The sequence below is a fragment of the Leiobunum rupestre genome, chromosome 5 (assembly GCF_980474605.1).
Source record: "Leiobunum rupestre chromosome 5, qqLeiRupe1.1.hap1, whole genome shotgun sequence".
NCBI lineage: Eukaryota > Metazoa > Arthropoda > Arachnida > Opiliones > Sclerosomatidae > Leiobunum > Leiobunum rupestre.
The window spans coordinates 55,769,387-55,788,991 of NC_143388.1; the positions used below are offsets into that span (position 1 = coordinate 55,769,387).

The 19,605-nt window shown below is 34.8% G+C and overlaps 1 protein-coding gene across 1 annotated transcript; it reads left to right on the forward strand.

The window, feature by feature from the left end:
* Positions 1-12,221: 12,221 nt before the first annotated feature.
* LOC149945334 (uncharacterized) lies at positions 12,222-13,685 on the forward strand. The gene has a single exon (XM_090176519.1). The coding sequence runs from the start codon at positions 12,222-12,224 to the stop codon at positions 13,683-13,685; it is 1,464 nt and encodes a 487-aa protein (XP_090032645.1).
* The last annotated feature ends 5,920 nt before the right edge of the window (positions 13,686-19,605 follow it).

Below are 19,605 nucleotides of genomic sequence, written 5' to 3' on the forward strand. Positions count from 1 at the left end.
CCTACTTGAAAACAACTTAATATCAACTAAAATGTGTAAACCATCTTAATATCAACTAAAAACCAACTTATTTTTTGGTAAGGGACCCAATTTACCCTTACCAAAAAAAAGTTGTCTAAGAACTACTTAAACTTGGTTTTAAGTTGGTATTTGGAACAAATGCCAACTAAATACTAACTAAAAACTTACTTAAAAACCACTTAAAACCAACTAGTCCAGACTTAAAACCAACTCAATTTCGCTAATGGAGCCAACTTAAAGCCAACTTGAAACCAACTTAAAAATAATATGTAATTTTCTGACCACTAAAAACCAACTAATTACAAACTTAAAAAAAAAGTATTTTCCAGCCAACTTAATAACAACTTATTACCTCTTAAACTAGTTTATTAAAATATGCTGACCACTTGAGCCTACTTAAAACCAACTTAATGTCAACTAAAATGTGAATACCAACTAAAATCCAACTTATTTTTTGGTAAGGGATATACTAGGCCTATACTCGTCATAAACCAGGTTGATACCCAATTTATACTAGGCCTACACCAGGTTGATACAGGCCTATATACCCTACCTAAACCAGGTTGATACTTAAATCATTCTATGCCTATACCTTACCTAAACCAGGTTGATAACCATTTAATATACTATGCTTATACCAGGTTGTTACCCATTTCATACTAAGCCTGTTACAATAGTTATGGTAATAATCATGCCTAAAGTTATTAATTAAAGTAGCTTACTACAGAAATATTGTTTTATTTTTCTTCAAAATTTACGTTAAGATTTTTAAAGACTGGCATTCAGTTTTTTTTAAAGACCTGCGTTCAGAAGCACACTTCTCATTTATGGTAGCTAGCTGTGACATTTTCTAAGTTAATTTTGCTTCCATAACATTTGTTTCGGACAAAAATTATAACAAACAAAAATAAAAATATCTCTTGGGCTTCTGGTTAAAAATTTTAATAATAGCTACACCTATTATGGCTCGCAACAACTCACGAGGAAGACAATGTGTTTAATGCCTTTTTTGTGGTTTTACATTGGGCTGTCATATTACTTAAAGCTTTCTTGCTAACAAGTGTTGTCAGAATGATTCTAATCACTTTTCCAGGGTCATCACTTGGCATCAGGACAAATATTGCTTTCTGTTTATGTATATTTGCCTTTACATTTTCTTTATATTTAGCCTTATCATTATGACACTCAAAAAATTGTACTAACGGCCTACATCCATTCACTAATGTTAAACAGGTATTTTTGGGTTAACGATAATAGTTAGTGTAGGGAACTGTTGGCTCGCATGGCATGAAGAGCTTAACAACACCCTCCTACACATTGTAACCCAGCCACCTGTTTAAAGGCATTATAAGTCACTAGATGACTTAGGCCTAGGGTGGTGCATTTTTATTGAAGAAATGAAAAAAACAATGAAGATATTTTTGTAACAAGTCTTATCTTTCCGTTATCTTTTAAGAGATAAGACTTCTCCTATATAAAACTAACATGCGTATAGCTATTACAGCCACTCAACATTACTAGTCCGTTCTTACTAGTCAGTTTTATGTTGTACTACCATCTATTCATTAATTGTAATGTATATATATTTTAACCAAGTTGTAAATAAACCGTTCATTACTTTTAACTGAAGTCATTGGATTCATTTCGGTATCTGCGCTCTGCTCAGTGTTGCTGTTAAAAACTTCAATAATTTTCTTTAGTTCTTTAGTTCTTTTATTGCTCAACAAGAGGTCTAAGACCCATCACTTTAAGACAGTGGACAATACAAATTATACATATACAAAGGAGATATTATATACAGTTTGTATGTACAGGAAAACAGTACAATGTGAGGGAGATACAAGGGAAATAAAACAAAATAAAGGGGTTACATTATTACATGTAAACGTGTTAAATATAAAGTCCTAGGAACTCAGTTAGCTCCTTGCGAAACTGTTTGGGGTTGGGAATGGACTTTAGGAAGTCCGGGAAAGAGTTCCAGTCACAGATAGAAGAGGGGAGGAAGGAGTGCCTGCGGACGGAGAGTCGAAAGCCAGGAAGAATGAGGGCTGCGGATTTCATTCCGCGCGGAGCTCGACGCCCAGACGAGATGGCAGACGTAAGCGGGGCAAGGGCTCCGTTGGAGCGGTGAATAATACTGTTTACTATTGCGAGGCGTTTGACGCAGCGACGGTCCGAGAGGGAATCCCATTTTAAGTTTTTCAAGACTCGCGTCATGCTTGTATCCCAAGAGAAACCGATGTTGGCAACAAAACGGAGGGCTTTACGTTGGATGGTTTCAATGGTATGCATGCCGCTGGCGGTGTTGGGGGACCAGACTGGGGAACAATACTCCAGAATGGGGAGGACATATGTTTTAATAGCAAGGGTTTTTGTCTGGAAGGAGCAATGTGAGAGGTGTCGGCGCACAAAACCTAGGGCACGGGCGGCTTTGGAAGTGACGGTTGAGATATGAGGATTCCAATCAAGGGTACAGGATAGCGTTACCCCAAGGTATTTTTGGGAGGTGACGGACTTCAGTTCGAAATTGGGTATTAGCCTAGCTGATAATACTTATTTATTTATTTATAAATTGCAACAGTTTCCTTCATGGTTTCTTATTAAAAAAAAGCAAGAACCACTATTCAAAATAATTGTTCCATTGATGGTTTATCCGAAAAGCCACTTTAAACAAAACCAATATTTTTGTAAGCCATTTATACATTGAAGGGCCACAGAATTTTTTTATTTTTAGAGAGGGGCTACAGAATCATGTATTTGGGAAGTGGGAGTGACGTTACAGAAGAGAAAGGAGTAACCCGAAACTCTTCATGAATTTTCAAACAATTCTGTGGGCCTCCAATAAATAGTTTTATACTTAGGTTATGATTGTCTTTACTTCAATTCATCTGAATATCATGAGTTATAATTATCTCTTAAAGGGAGTATAAAGTTTCATATTTATGGTAGATCAATTAATATCACATTAAAATGAAAGAAGGCTTATCAAAAGGTATCTGATTCTATCCTAGCTAGCATAATATATTAGAATAGTAGGAAGTGTCATACTTATGACTATAGACATAAGTATGACACTTCCTATTTTCCGAATGCTAAATCTTACACAATCCTATTGGATTTGTGTATACAGGGTGTTTTAATTTGATCGCCCCAGGCATTTAACTGAAATTTTAAGGATGTACACTATAGGGGAAGGCTGTTGTTATTTGTAAATTTCTGAAAAATCGTGTCTTTTCACGGTTTTGGAATTTTTATTTTTTAAACGCTAGGTGGTGGATGAAAACTGTCAATCAAAAAGTTGTAGATCTTACTCGAAAGCCTTAAATGTAATTGGTTTGGTCGGAATAGGTCAATTTGTCACTGAGATATTAGGTCATGAAAAATAACAAGTTGGTAGTAGGTGGCCCTAATTTAACAAGTTGGCAAGCAAAAATATACCTCTCCTTGGGAGAGTTTGCCTTGGGCGTATTAAAGGGGCTCCAAAGTTCGGTGGCAAAATGTGTGTAAAGTCAGTAAAGTGCGAAATTTAAGGGTGACTCTGCCCGCCTCTGCCAAGGCAGTGAGGGTTTGTGGGGAATGAAAAGCATGCTCAATTTTCTTTTTTTTTTGCCACCGAACTTTGAAGCCCCTTTAACTACTGGACACGGCACTCAATGATATTTCGCCATATTCAGAGCGTCCTCCTAAAAACATAATCCCGGTTCTATCCCGACCGGTAGAATATTTTTATTATAATTAAAATAAATATTACACATGTTATTGTTTGAAACAAATTTCAAATATCAACCCACTTCAGACCAAAAACTAAATTGTAATGTTTGTATGACTGCTAAAAATTAACGTTTTTTAAACTGATTTTTTTTATTGGTAATTAATTTTGTGAGAAAAAAAACAATTTCCGAAAGTGTTACAAACTTTACAAATTTAACAGTCTTATACTAAATGAGGTTCAATAATTCCACCATCCGCTGCTATACACGTTCATGCGTGATACAGCATATTTTGAAAAGAACCACGGACCATAGCTGGAGTTACGAGTCGAAACGCTGCAATAATTCTCTGGCGCAAGTCTTCTTCGCTAGTGACTGGCGTTGAATAAATCTCCTCCTTCACGAATCCCCACAGGAAAAAGTCCGGCGTCGTCAAATCTAGGGATCTAGGAGGCCATCGCACTGGACCGTTCCTTCCAATCCAACGCCCAGGGAACTCGGTGTTAAGGAATTGTTAGTTTCTTCTCCACCTCGAAGGCATATGTGCCGAAGTACCGCGTTATTTCAAATCAACACGGTCTAACTTAACCCTTGTCCATTTAATTGTTAAGGAATTGTACTACACCTCTTTACTGGTGAGGAGGCGCACCGTCATACTGGAGCCAAAGGTGTGGGATTTCGATCAAAGGTACATGTTCCAACGCTTCTGCAACTTCATTCTGTAGGAAGGCCAAGTAGTTCTCCCCATTAAGCCGTTCGGTAGAAAAAATGGTCCAATAACACGATCTCCTAGTAGACCAGCCCAGACTTTGAAGATAAATTGGACCTGATTGTGGTTAGGAAATCCCCAGTGCGGATTTTTATCGCTCCGCATGTGGTTGTCCTGTCTGTTAAACGGGCCGTCTCTCGAGAATCAGTCACGAGGAGCAACCGGAGTAAATTTTCATTTACATCGGCAAAAGTCCAATCTAAGTCGCCTATCACCATCACCACGGTATGAATGAAAGTTATCTTGGTCGAGGACACCCAAGACATAATACGTTAACAAATCCAAATCGGAGAACGCCATTCTTATACTTGCTCGAGGGTAGGCGACAAAGTAGGCGATGACTGTGTTTTACATATGATGTAACCGACCGCAGAATCTGGGATTCACGTTGCCATCATCTTAAAAGTGACGAACAGCACGGAGAAAAGTGTGATCTGGTCGACTTTCAGGATAGAACATTTGAAAATTGAAATATATAACGGACTTACTAGACGTGTGTTTTTATGAACATCAACGCAGTATACTTTTACCATCTTGGACCGCTGTTCACGACTATAACGAGGCATACTTAATTACTGAAGTTAGGAATCCATACCTAACTTGGAATGCTTATTCTGCCGTATCGCGTATGGTAAGATCACTCTTACGGCTTTGGCCCCGCCTACGAGAGAAAAAATCCCCTCTCCGCGCCCTCCCCTTTCATATAGTTGTTTAGTAGCGTATCCCTTAGTTGTTGTTGTAAGGTAGTGTGCCTTGAGGGGGCGGATACGCATACACAATAAATAATAACTAGGGTTAAGTCCCACTCCGGGCTTAAGCTAAAGTAAAGAAATGATTCAAACCTCTGGAATTACAAATGTGCGATCCCTTTTCGTAGAAGAGCGTGTGGCCATGTCTTGTCAGCACCTCTGGTTTATTTCGACTGACTAACTACCCAAGTCAGATTTGTGCTCAGAGCTTAACTTCGTACCTTTGACCACCCTGTCAATGGTAGCGACTAAATCCTCTGACAGGTCCGTAATTCCCCTGTCCTCACTAATGAAAAACAACCTAACTGGTTTAAACTGCCCCAACAAGATAGTACCCGTCGCATAATCTATTTTCCCATGAAGAGTTATCAAAAAATTCCGCCCCAAGATGGCATCATAGGGCATGTCGGCAATAACCCGGAATGTATTAGTAGATTGTTTAGGAAGGCCCAAGAGCGTCGTAAAGCATATTATGACAAGGGCAGGCTGGATTGGTCCCCCGCAGTTGGGTCTTTGGTGTGGAAAAGAACCCACCCGCAGTCTAATGCAGCATTAGGGTTCATGGCCAAACTGGCCGCCAAATGGGACGGGCCATACCGGGTGGTGGATATAGTCAACCCGGTGTCCCCCGTGTTGCGGGACCTGCGTACAGGAGAAAATGTGGGGTCTTGGCACGTTGGGTTATTGAAACTCTATTATACGAGGGAGGCGGATTTACCAATATTCCCTACCAGTCCTGAGGGTGATGAGGACCTGGATGCAAATGCCAACGGAAGGGGGAATGTAGAGGTACCGGATGAGAGTGTGGGAGTGGAGAATATGCCCCGATTATACGATTCTGTCTCTGAGGCTAGCGATGGTGAATCGGACGAGAGTGTGTTCGATTCTCAGCTGGGTCAGGGATTGTTTGGGAATGAGGAAGGTGCTACCGATGCGCTGGCCCCTGTGGGAAACGGTTGGTTAAAGCCCTTCAGCCACAGATGGTATAGAGCGGTGGTACACCGATCTAAGCCATCTAGCTCAGGAGTAGACATCGATATTTATTACTTTTCGCCTAGACCTACCCCTAGGTCACAGCGTCAAACAATTTGGTCCATGAATGATGTGCGAAGAGAACTCCAGGCCATGGACAATGAAGCTTTCCCCACACATGGCATGGATAGCGTAAACCTTTGTTTTTATAAGAGACCCATTTATAAAGAACCACATGAGTTCGTGCGGCGGGCGGGTGAGCCTAACCGCTTTTTGTAACATCTCTAATTAATTCGTTTTTTGCAGGATGCCTTTCCTAGGTATCCTGGTCGGACCTTTCTAAGGGTTCGTTTAACGGAGGATCTCGTTGAGATACCTCTGAGCTTGGAGCATTCACCCGTACCGCGTTTGTCCGCCGCAGGAGTAATATGCATCCACGCTAAACCACGGCTTTTGAGCGATTCTGAGTTGGACCATTACAGTGAGTGGACGGGGATTAAGGTGGTCGTCATTCTTATGCAAGTCAAGGTTACCTGGCTAACATCGGTCTGGACGTTGCCCTACCTGTTTGTGCAAGCTGAGGATTTGCTCCCGCCGAAGATAGTATTCGATCCTGGAACTCTTACCCGTATTGGTGGATTTCCGTAACAGTCGATTCAGAATTGAGCCTTTGAATGATACTCCACTCACCAGTACACCTTTCACTTTCGCTTCGGCTCCTCGTCGGATCGGTTGTTTCTGATGCGGCGGGAATCCCAAGGTTAGACGTTGCCCAAGACTTCTGCATGCTTCCCAGGACTGTTTATATCCTACTAGCTCGGAAAGTGGTGATAACTCCCAAAACTCCGCGGTACCACCAACGCTCCCTGCATTGTTGGACACTCCATTTCCGATGCCCATGCCGGACATCCGTCACTTCTTGTTAACCCATAGAACTTTGGCAAAACGGGTCCATAAACCTCCATAAAAAACTTCAACTCAAACACAAAACCATAAAACGAACCTCAAATAACTTTAAAAATATAACTCAATTAATTTAATTTAATACCTTTAAAAACTTAAATAAATAACAAAAATAAAATAAAAATAAACTCATAAGACAAAGAATTATAACACAAACAAACCTAAAAGTACCACACCGTACCCAAGGCAACAATAATTATTAACAAAAAAACCCCATCTCGCCGCTGTCACCAATTATGTAGCGTATCCCTTAGTTGTTGTCACAAAACCCCAACGGGTATTTTTGACAAAAACCTGAGCGGAACGAGCTAGCGACAATATAAATAATTCAAATATTGAACACACATTTAAAGAAATTAAGGTAATAACTTTTATTTTTATGACATACATATCATAGTAGTTCCAGCCTCTCCAGTTCTTTTTTTTGAAAGCTAGCCCGGTCTAACTATTGACTTTCAAAAGTCGTTCTACGTTAAAGGGGCTCCAAAGTTCGGTGGCAAAATGTGTATAAAGTCAGTAAAGTGCGAAATTTCCGGTTGACTCTGCCCGCCTCTGCCAAGGCCGAGTGAGGGGTTGGGGGGAATCAAAAGCATGCTCAATTTTCTTTTTTTTTTGCCACCGAACTTTGGAGCCCCTTTAAATCCGGGATCGAAAATTATGCCGTCCAATGTTTTTACGCGCGAAACGGCAACGTATGCCATGCCGACCCTTACAAAAACTTTCTTAAGACGTCTTAAGAAAACCGTATGGAGATTTAGGAGGGTCTAAGGAACCTTAATCAAAGGAAATATTCTAAAGAAATCTTTAAAATATTCTTAAGAAAGTTTAAATAATAATAAATTCAATGATTTGAATTTTTAATGAGAATATTCACATACATTTTCTGAAAGAATCCTTGAGAAACTATACAGATAAATCCTCTAAAATATTTTAAGGAAAAATACCCAGTATGGTTTCCTAAGATAATCTTAAGATATTTGTAAGACGCATCTCCTAAGTTTTTGCAGGGAATATGCTCGTTAGTTTCTTAAGCAATTCTTCAGCTTCCTTAAACAGCAATTCTTTAACGTTTTTAAGGTAAAAATGAACCAACAATTTTATTAAGAGTGTCTTAAGAATTGGTTTGGAGGCATACCTTAAGGTTTTCTAAGGAATATGGTTAAAGTTTTCGTTCAGGATACTACAGAACGTTTACGGAATGACTTGGGAGACATTCCTTGAGATTTTCAGATAAATGTGTGAAATACTTTCTTTGGTGATTGTTAGTATTTCCTAAAGAATTACTTTATGCGAAAGTTAATAACAATTAATATACGGCATAAAGAGAATATTTATGAATTTTACTTTTATTTTTAAAAATTATTCTAAAATAACAAACAAGTTTATTGTTAACAAATACTGGTAGGTGACTTTTTATTATATCAATTAAAATGGCGTTCCTATCGTTTCAGTGACTTTAAAAGCCGAGGTCGCATCGAAAAACAGTTAATTTTGAACCAACTTTTAACTAGGGTGTTTGAAAGTAGCCCTCTCTCAATAACCCTAACAAAAACTTTCCTATGAATTCTTAATAATTTGTAAAGGGAAATTCTATAGAATTTCGTAAGAGATTTTTTTGGGAAATATTGGGAAGTTTGGCACTTTTTTCCCAAGCACTTCTTAAGATATTCTTAAGACAAATACCCAAGAAAATCCCAAAGATATTCCCAAGGTTTTCCAAAGATATTCCCACGGTTTCGCACAGAAATTCTCAAGAAATTACCAAGGTTTTCCAAAGGTATTTGCAAGGTTTCGCAAAGACATTCCCAAATACTCTCAAGAAATGCTCTAGGTGTTCCCATGGTTTTTCCAAGAAATTCCCAGAGTATTCCCAAGAAATCCCCTAGGTGTTCCCATGGTTTTCCAAATAAAATCATACGTTTTTCCCATGAAATTCCCAAAGTATTCCCAAGAAATCCCCAAGGTTTTCCAAATACAATACTACGGTCTTCCAAAGAAATTCCCAAGTTTTTCCAAAGAAAGTCCCAAACTATAACCAAGTCATTCCCATGAAATTCCCAAGATATTTACACGTTTTCCCAAAGAAATACCTAAGACATATCCACATTTTCCCAAAGTATTCCCAAGAAATTTCCCAAAGATTACCAAGACATTTCCCAAATAACTCTCCAAGTATTCCCAGGTTTTCCCAAGGATGTCTTTAAATGCCAAAGGATTTCCAAAAAGTTTTCAAATGAAATTCCACAACGTTCGGCGCATGCGCACGCGACCAATTATATATAATTTTAAATTATTTATATTTCCTTAACTATTCATTTCCGACAATTAATTTAAACGGCAAAAGATTCCTTGCACAATCAAAACAAATATATAGCAGAGGGACCTATTCTTCAAAATAGCTCTAATTCCGTTTCTTTTTAATTAAATATTTATAAATTATATTAATCTTATATTTAATTAAATATTTATAAATTATATTAATCTTATATTTAATTAAATATTTATAAATTATATTAATCTTATATTTAATTAAATATTTATAAATTATATTAATCTTATATTTCATTAAATATTTATAAGTTATATTAATTAAATATTTATAAGTTATATTAATTAAATATTTATAAGTTATATTAATTAAATATTTATAAGTTATATTAATTAAATATTTATAAGTTATATTAATTAAATATTTATAAGTTATATTAATTAAATATTTATAAGTTATATTAATTAAATATTTATAAGTTATATTAATTAAATATTTATAAGTTATATTAATTAAATATTTATAAGTTATATTAATTAAATATTTATAAGTTATATTAATTAAATATTTATAAGTTATATTAATTAAATATTTATAAGTTATATTAATTAAATATTTATAAGTTATATTAATTAAATATTTATAAGTTATTTTAATTAAATATTTATAAGTTATATTAATTAAATATTTATAAGTTATATTAATTAAATATGTATAAGTTATATTAATTAAATATTTATAAGTTATATTAATTAAATATTTATAAGTTATATTAATTAAATATTTATAAGTTATATTAATTAAATATTTATAAGTTATATTAATTAAATATTTATAAGTTATATTAATTAAATATTTATAAGTTATATTAATTAAATATTTATAAGTTATATTAATTAAATATTTATAAGTTATATTAATTAAATATTTATAAGTTATATTAATTAAATATTTATAAGTTATATTAATTAAATATTTATAAGTTATATTAATTAAATATTTATAAGTTATATTAATTAAATATTTATAAATTATATTAATCTTATATTTAATTAAATATTTAAGTATTTTAATGTAAAATTTGATCGTGATCCGGAATTGAACTCGGGTCGCATTGTTACCATGCTGATAGTTCACCGCCGAGCCATTGACTTCCTTAGGGAAAATATTAAAGTAAAGGGACCATTATGATAAGGCGGGTTTTGTTACTAAACGGATGAATACAATATCTGTGGATATTTTTTATTGAACTTTGTTTTTTAATTTTTGTGAATTTATTTCGTCGGGAATTGAACCGGGAGCGCGGTTTTAGGACTTTGATTCGTTGCCGCTGTGTTATTGATTCCTTTTACGTTGTGTTATAAATCTGTAATATATTATTCAATGACGTTGTTAAACTCTTTAATTGTCAGTAGGTTTAGTTTTTTCGGATACTCTTTTTTTAATATAATATGTATCTGGGTTTTAGGCAAAGGAAGGGTCGTATGTTATTTTTACTGATCGAGATAATGTTGTTTTTTTGTCTATTCTTTGATCTTATATTTTTATCTTTGGTTTTTTGAGATTATTTTGTTTCCACGAAAACGTCCAGTTTTGGAGGAGACTTTAAGGTGTGTAGGTCGTGTGGTTTAGCTTATCCAGTTTCATGATAATAACGTCGAAAATTCCTGTTTGTTCATTTATTGATATACGAGCTGTGGTTTAGTTAAGTGGCTTTCTGTGCTTTGTGATGGTAAGTTTTTCGCTTCTTGTTAATACATTTTTTATTGGTGTGGATATTTGGACGTCTACGATTCCTAATGTAGTCATTGATTTCCTGGGTGTGCGAGTCATTATATGATATTGGAAATTGGATGGTATTGGTCTTTTTCATGCGGTATATGTCACAACGGCAACAGGAAGTCTACGAGTCGTCCACTACCAGATGTCGAATATATTGCTATTCTACGGTATCTTCATCAAGGGCGAGAGTTGAAATAAAATGAGCGTTAGTGTATTATTATTATAGTGTCAAATGGAGCCATCTATTATCCTTCTTGTGAATCTTGTCTAAATATGTTGCTTTGTTTATAGCTTAGGCTTAGACGCTTAGAAATTGGTAAGAAAAAGGGTCCAGTTTGGGAGTTTTTTAAAGTTAAAAATAAAGGTGTGGTATGCAAATATTGTTGTAAGGAATTCAAGCATTCTAATGTAAACAACATGCCCAAGCATATAAGAAAATGTTTTAAATGTCCAAATGAAATGAAAAAAATCCTTGATGCTGCGGTTTTGCTTAGTAATAAAATGAGCAAGAATGTCACCACAACAAAGACAAGTGAATCAAGTGAACCACAGCAGCAAGACCAAAACGAAGAATTAGAAGTAGGCGTGTCTTATGTGTTCAAGTACAAATAGTAATAATACTAGTCAAAAGACTCAAAGACCTTCTAGTTCATTATCTTCATCTTCGCATGTCGGCAGAGGAGGCCTGCTAACCTTTGTTGACCACATGGACTTTCAGTCGAATGTAAGTAAACCTATAGTAAAACTAATAGTCAAGACCTAGTGCTAGTGGCCTACGGCCTACGTAAGTTAATTATTTTAAATGATAGTGATAAGTGCGATTTCTATTCCACGAAAATTTAAACCAAAGTCTTGCACAAGCAATCTTCGTTAGTGGCTCACCACTGTCAATGGTTGAACATCCTTTATGGATAGAGTTTTTCAAGAAAATTCGGCCATCTTACACACTACCTTCAAGGTACCGTGTATCTTCAATATATGCAAAAATGCAAGCTGATGTAGCAAGTCAGTTGCAAGATTCCAAAAACTTGCATTTGCAGTGTGATGGATGGAGTAATATTAGAAATGAGTCGATTATAAATTTTGTAGTTTCAAAACCAGAGCCACTTTTTGTTGATTTTGTTACGACAAAAGAGAGAAGACATAACGTGGCATACTTGGCTGAGTTGATTATCAAAGAAATTGAAAAATATGGTCCCCAAAAATTTTTGGTTATAATTGGAGGCAATGCTGCCAACATGCGAGCTGCTTTTAACTTAGTCAAGGACAAATTGCCATCGATCGTTCCCCTTGGATGTCTCGCTCATCTTTTACACCTTCTATGTGGAGACATTTTACTTTGTGTGACAGTCAAAACATTCATGGCTACTGTTGTTGACATTGTGAAAACTATCAAGAATAGCCATATTTTGAAAGCGATCTTCGACCGCCTTCAATTGGAAAAAACGTTTAAAGATAGGGTTGCTTTAAAATTACCTGGTCAAACCAGGTGGGGAAGCCACCTATTCTGTTTACAGAGTTTGTCATCAAATAAATCTGTACTCCAGAAACTAGCAGTTAGTGAGGAAGCGACTCTCTCCTCTGAAATGAAAAGAAGACTGCTTGATGACTGTGTATTTTGGGTTCGTGTTGAAAAGATGATAAATATCTTGAGCCCAATAATAGAGTTGATAACTAAGATCGAGTCAAACACTCCTCTGATCCACAAAGTGTACACTAAATTTAACGAGTTACAAACAACTTTAATAGAACAGATTCCTGTATCCCCTCTTAAAAAAGCCGAGGAGAAGAAGATACTTTCGAAATTTGAGAAACGGAAAGAATTTGGCTTAGGCAAAATTCATTTGGCTGCCGATCTGTTAAATCCTGCTGCACAAGGTTGCAAATTGAAGCCAGAAGAACTACTAGATGCAATAAGTTTTATCTGTGAAGTTGGTGACCATCTGGACTTGAAATCTGTAGACCTTCGTAAAGATATAGCAGATTACCGAGATAAAGAGGGAATTGGCAACGACCTTTCATTTGGGAAGGGTGTATCTGGAAATCTGATCAGTCCAATATTGTGGTGGAGAGGATTGAGAGGGATTTGTTTGTTGGCTGACGTGGCAGTAAGGATCCTTGGGGCACCTGTTACATCAGCTGCCACAGAAAGGACATTTAGTACGTTTAGCTGGATCCATAACAAGAAGAGAAATAGATTAACAACAGAGCGAGCAGCCAAAATAACCTATTTATCTCATAACTGGAATCTACTCAATCGTCACGATGGTACCAAAAATCGAAATGAGAATAAACAGAAAAATAATTCGTCATCAGATTCAGAACCGAACGAAGATGACAACATGGAGGCTTCATCTACTTATACTAGCGACAACGATGAGGAAATAGATATTATAGGGCCTCAGGGCCAGCCAGAGCCTGAACTAGTATCAAGCGACGAAAATGATTAAATAATACTGAATTTAGATCAATAATAAGTTCAATTGTTCTCTCATTGTAAAAATAAAAAAAAAATAAAGTTTAATAAAATTATGACGCATGAGCATAGCATAACCTGTTAGACTCGCTTGAGTTTTTTTAATTACAAAAAATAAACAATTTCATAATTGTTTTATAAATACCCGGGTATTTATAAGATTTGGTTATTTACCTGGGTAAATACCCCAGGTATTTACCCTAAGTTATAAATACCCGGGTATTTTACATCACTACGTATACGATTATCTCTCCCCAAAGAGTTCTTGAGAAAATTTTTTCCATAGTTAAAACTCTCAGAAACTACTTCAAGCTCGTTAGGTTTTTCTTAGGAATTCGTGAGAAAGTTTTTGTAAGGGTTAAGGGAGGGAACGATATATATATTAGTTATATATATAATATATATTAGTTATATATATAATATATATTATGTATAAATATTATATTAATATATAATATATATATATATATAGTATATAATATATATTATATATATAACTAATATATATAATATATATTATATATATAATATATATATAATATATATTAGTTATATATAATATATATATAATATATATTAGTTATATATAATATATATATTATATATAAAAATAAATTGAATGGAAAAATAATACAAAAGGTATGGAAACCTCAAAATATTTTTAGGGGGGGGCAAAGAATTTAGACCCCAGGAATGGAAACTGCAGCTCTATCTAGTATAATTTACTTGTCTCTAGCCTCCAAAGGCAAACCTAGGTTGAAGAGCTTATTTCCGGTTCTATTGATTCGCCTAGCCGGAAGCTCTCACGTCAACTTGAGAGGTGAGACATTAACGGTTTTTCTTTCGATTCCTGGGGTCTATATTCTTTGGGGGGGCTTTAGTAATTTTTAGGAATATCCTATGAAAAGGTTAAATAATTTAATTTGGGTCGAGATCAACAACTGCTTTTAAAATTTATTATTATTTATTATTTATTTATTTATTGCAAAAATAATAATAATAATAAATTTTAAATTTTTTATGTTAAATGTGTAGGGAAGAAAAGTAATATAAATATGGATACCAGTGGACTGTGATTTGAAAGGCGGAATGACGTCATTCTGTTGTTCACAGGAATATTTTTTAATACTTTAAATGAATTTGACATATTCATCAACAATAAAAATGATATATGTCCCTTTAAGGCTGTACATTTAACGAGCTCTAACTGTTTTTTCAGTTCGAAGAACTGTTTTTGTTATAATATATGCCCATTTATGAGACGTGGTGCTTTACAAGAATTACATCCCAATTTTCTAATTTGTTAAAAAATTAGTGCTTTCTAAAATTAAAAATTAAATGTTTGTAGTGTCTCTAATAAAAGTGCCGAACTAAGGCCTGCATAGAAAAATAATTTAAAACTCAAAAAAATATTGTTATATTAGTTCAACCACATAAAACTTATTACCTTTGCTGCGCAAATACTCAGCTCGTCGTTTTGCCTCCTTGGCATTTCAAATTTTAGAGCTCGAAAATTATTAGTTGTCAAACTTAAGTGACACTTAACAGCCGTCAAAATATTAAAATTTAAAAAATACTGATAGTATACGTATCCTGTATTCGATATCACGGTGCTTTTACATTGACTATACGCCATGAAGCTGTTACCGAATTCCAGGCGAAATTCCAAAAAGTCGGGCTGCTAAATTATGGCAGTGATAATACCCAACGCCCAAAATTTTAACCTAACTTTTATTTAAATCGATTTAGAATTACCAAATACCATAAAGTGACAAAACTTAGGTTGAAATAAAAGCCAACTATATTATTTACCTTTTATCATCGAAGATTTGTTCGTTTTAAATCATTATGTTTAAACAAGTTAGAATATGAAAATTAACATTTCAGCCGGGCACGCGGCATTAAACCCGCCGTGAAAACGAAGCCGTGTCGACATTCGACAAGTTGGCAACTTTTTTCCGACTTCCAACCGTTCCCGTTGCGCATGCGCGCCAATCTGAACTTAAAAGGGAAAATGGATGCCTCGAAACCGTAATTTCCTGGCTTCAAAAACTTATAATTTCTCGGCGTTATTGATTAAATTATAAATCGTGAAAAGACGGGCCTATGAAGTGAAATATGCTGATTTTAAATCCATTTACAGAATTAAAATACGAGAAGTGGTTGAGGTTAGAGCGCCACCCAAAAAAGGCCTAAAAGTAACTCGAGCTGAGTTGACGTCTTCCACGACCAAACCATCAGAGGTGGAAATGGGGAAAAGATGAGCTCTAAATATACTCCGCGGCATCGGCATCGGCATCGGCATCGGCATTGGCTACACTGTACGTGAGACTACCCTTACAAAAACTTTCGGGTGAAGTGTAGTACAGCGGCCTCATCGAATTTGATATTAATTTTAGTTGCGCCTGATAGACCTTGTCACGTAGATGTCGAGGGTATTTTTTAATTTGGCCGCAAATGATTATTTAATTGTTTAACTTAATTTTTTTAATTTAAAAAATTTCTCATTTTCATTGAATTTTATATTAATTTTGGTTGCGCCTGATAGACATAGTCACGTAGATGTCGAGGGTAATTTTTATTTTGGCCGCAAATGATTATTTAATTGTTTAACTTAATTTTTTTAATTTTAAAAATTCACATTTTCATTGAATTTTATATTAATTTTGGTTGCGCCTGATAGACCTTGTCACGTAGATGCCGAGGGTAATTTTTATTTTGGCCGCAAATGATTATTTAATTGTTTAACTTAATTTTTTAATTTTAAAAATTTCTCATTTTCATTGAATTTTATATTAATTTTGGTTGCGCCTGATAGACCTTGTCACGTAGACGCCGAGAGTAATTTTTATTTTGGCCGCAAATGATTATTTAATTTTTTAATGTAATTTTAAATTTCTAATTTTTGGGTATTTACACGTGTTTTGTTGTACTTATTTCCGTCGTGTGTTCGCCGGCAACACAGTTTCGGTGTCCTAATGAATTCCACGTGATATTCCCTTTTTGTATAAAATCAATTACAGTTTTTGTTCATTTTCTCCGTGTTTTCTATTATTGGGCCACTTTGTTTCTGGTTGAGATTAAAAGTATATACTTGATGCGTAAGGCTTGGTACTGTCCTCTAGGTCGCGTTATAGATGGCCCATCGCTTTTTTTGTATGGGGTTTGGGAGGCGCTGCGCGCCCCCAGCGCTTGAGCGAAGTGAGTGCGCGGCGCCGTCAGGCGCCAATACGGGGAGTTTAGTAACGTCTTTTACGTGTTTTGGAAGTAATTATCTTCGTCGGGTTGTCGCCTACACCACGGCTTGTTACTGTTTGTTTAGGTTTCCACTCTACTAACTTTTTAACATTAAGTTAATTAATTTAATTATCATTTTCGACCCAAAAACAAAAGTTTCGTAATCAACGCGTCAAGTGCTACATTCTCCGCCACCCAAAAATACAAAAACACGGTAATTTCCTACAATTAGTACATTTTTAACATTAAGTTAATTAATTTAATTATCATTTGCGGCCCAAAAAATTGTTTCGTAATCTACGCGTCACGCGTCAAGTGCTACATACCTCTTAAGAAAAATTGTAAATAAAATTAATTAGAACCTTCTTAAGAAATTTGGCACTTTTTCATAAAGAATTTCCAAAGAATTTACATAAGATAGTATTGTAATCATCCCTCAAATTTTCTTAAATGATTCTCAAGATTTTCCTTAAAAATCTCTACAAAGGGTTCTTAAGTTTTTCGTTAGAAAGATTTAAAAAATTCCTTAAATTATCGTTAACAATTTATATATATTTCCTAAATATCCTCTTTAGACATCCCAAAGAAAAGCCATACCAATTCCATACACTTTCTTTTAAAATTATTTAACCTTTTCAAAGGATATTCCTAAGAATTAATAAAGCCCCCCTAAAAAATATTTTGAGGTTTCCATAAGTTTTGTATTAATTCCTTTACGTTTCAGAATCCACCGGGAAATGAACCCGGGACGCGGCGTTTGCCGCGTTTAAGCCCAACGCCTATAACCACTCGTATCGAAACGAGCTGAGACATTTATAGTTAATTCAAGAGCATTATTCGAGTGTATTTTATTATTTTATTATTTATATATATTATGTAATAATATATATATATATATATATTATAATTTAATATAATATTTATACATAATATATATTTTATATATATACAATAATTTATTTATTTATTCTCAGGGAGAATGAATATGTCGAGATTATTTTTGGCGTCTCTCCAATTCCACCCGTTGGGCCCCCCGGTATGCTCCTCCGCTTTCATAAAATCCAATAATACTGCAATCTCATTGGTTCTTAAAAATTACGTTTTTCGACGCGATTAACGCTGCTGCGAGGACGCAAAAAATAAGACCGCCTCCTTCCCCCCCCCCCCCTTAGCGTGACGGGGTTAGGGCCTCAACTAGTCCGTCGATAGCCTCGACATATTCATTCTCCCTGAGTACATGGAGGAATAGTAGAGGAGGGGAAAGGAAAGAAGGCGCTAAATCCGACAGCGTAGTGCCAGATCGAGGCGGGGGGGAAGTCGAGGTAGACTTTTTAAAGAATTCAAACGCTACGCGCCGCCTATGATTGGAATCATAGAGGAAAATTGAGAATAAACCGTTAGGAAATTTGAATAGGGCAGTCATGAATTTCATTTTGAAAGATCATTCATATTTTAAATTAAAAGCGAAAAAAATTACTAACGTTCAACAAAAGAAAATAGATAAAGGTTAGTAATATTAGAGTTTAATTAAAACTTTTGATATATGTTTTGTTCATTTATAAGACTGTTAAAACCTTCTAAATATGGTTTTTACCTTTTTAGGTATACTATATAATGAACAATTTTTGTCAGCAAATATTCAAACTATTCTCAGCAATGCATCTAATTTGTACAATGTCACCTATGTAGGAAGACCCCAAATTGTAATTGTAAGTACTGTATTTAAGTTCTTACCATATCAATATAGGAACCAGGATACTAATAATTTACTTGTCCTAAATTTTTAAGGATTCTCTTCAAGAAATTAAGAAAACGAAAATCAGCACGCTCAATAATAAGGCTACAGAAATGTTGTCATCTTTTGCTGAAAATTCTACCAACCTTTTAGACAAAGGGAGATTTCTTTGGAAGAGACACGAATTATTTACGAATAGCGATTTTTTAAAAGAGGTCAAATTTTCTTTTAAAGATTTGACTCATTTCCCTGCGTTGCAAGAAAGGGACCAGAATTTGGTAACATCCATATTTGTAAACAGGTTATTTGATGAAATTTTTACATTATATGAAAACAAAGAGGTAGAAACCCAACCTGTCAAAACTGAAGCAAATCCAGAAGATAACCCTAAAAATAATCCTAAAATTATCCATCAAATTGGTGGCTATGTTGTGAATGAAATTATCGGACTGTATGAATGCCCAAATTTTTGGAGAAACTGTTTAATCAACAAGATTGATGCCAAAGAAGGTTACCACTCATGGAGCAAAAAACAGGATAGAGGTGGTTTATTGTTCCTGTCAGCAATAGCTTTTGAATTTTTTCAAAAAACCTGTGATATTATTGTTACTTTTGTTAACCCTATGGAACCGTTTAAAGATAACACTACAAGGAATGAAAACATTTTAAATAGGTTAAATGAAGATCAAAATATTGTGAAAATGTGGGAGCAATTGTGGGGAGATAAACCAAATTCTAGTCAAGCCAAATTAAAATGTTTTTCAATCCTAATGAATTGTCATTTAAAAGGTTTAACAAAAAATGTAAAAAATATATTTCAAATGATTAAGAAGAATTGTCTAAATAGTAGCGGAATAAGGAAAGAGCTCAAAGTTATCACAAATAAAAAGCTTTAATTAAATCTGAACTTTAATTTGTTTGG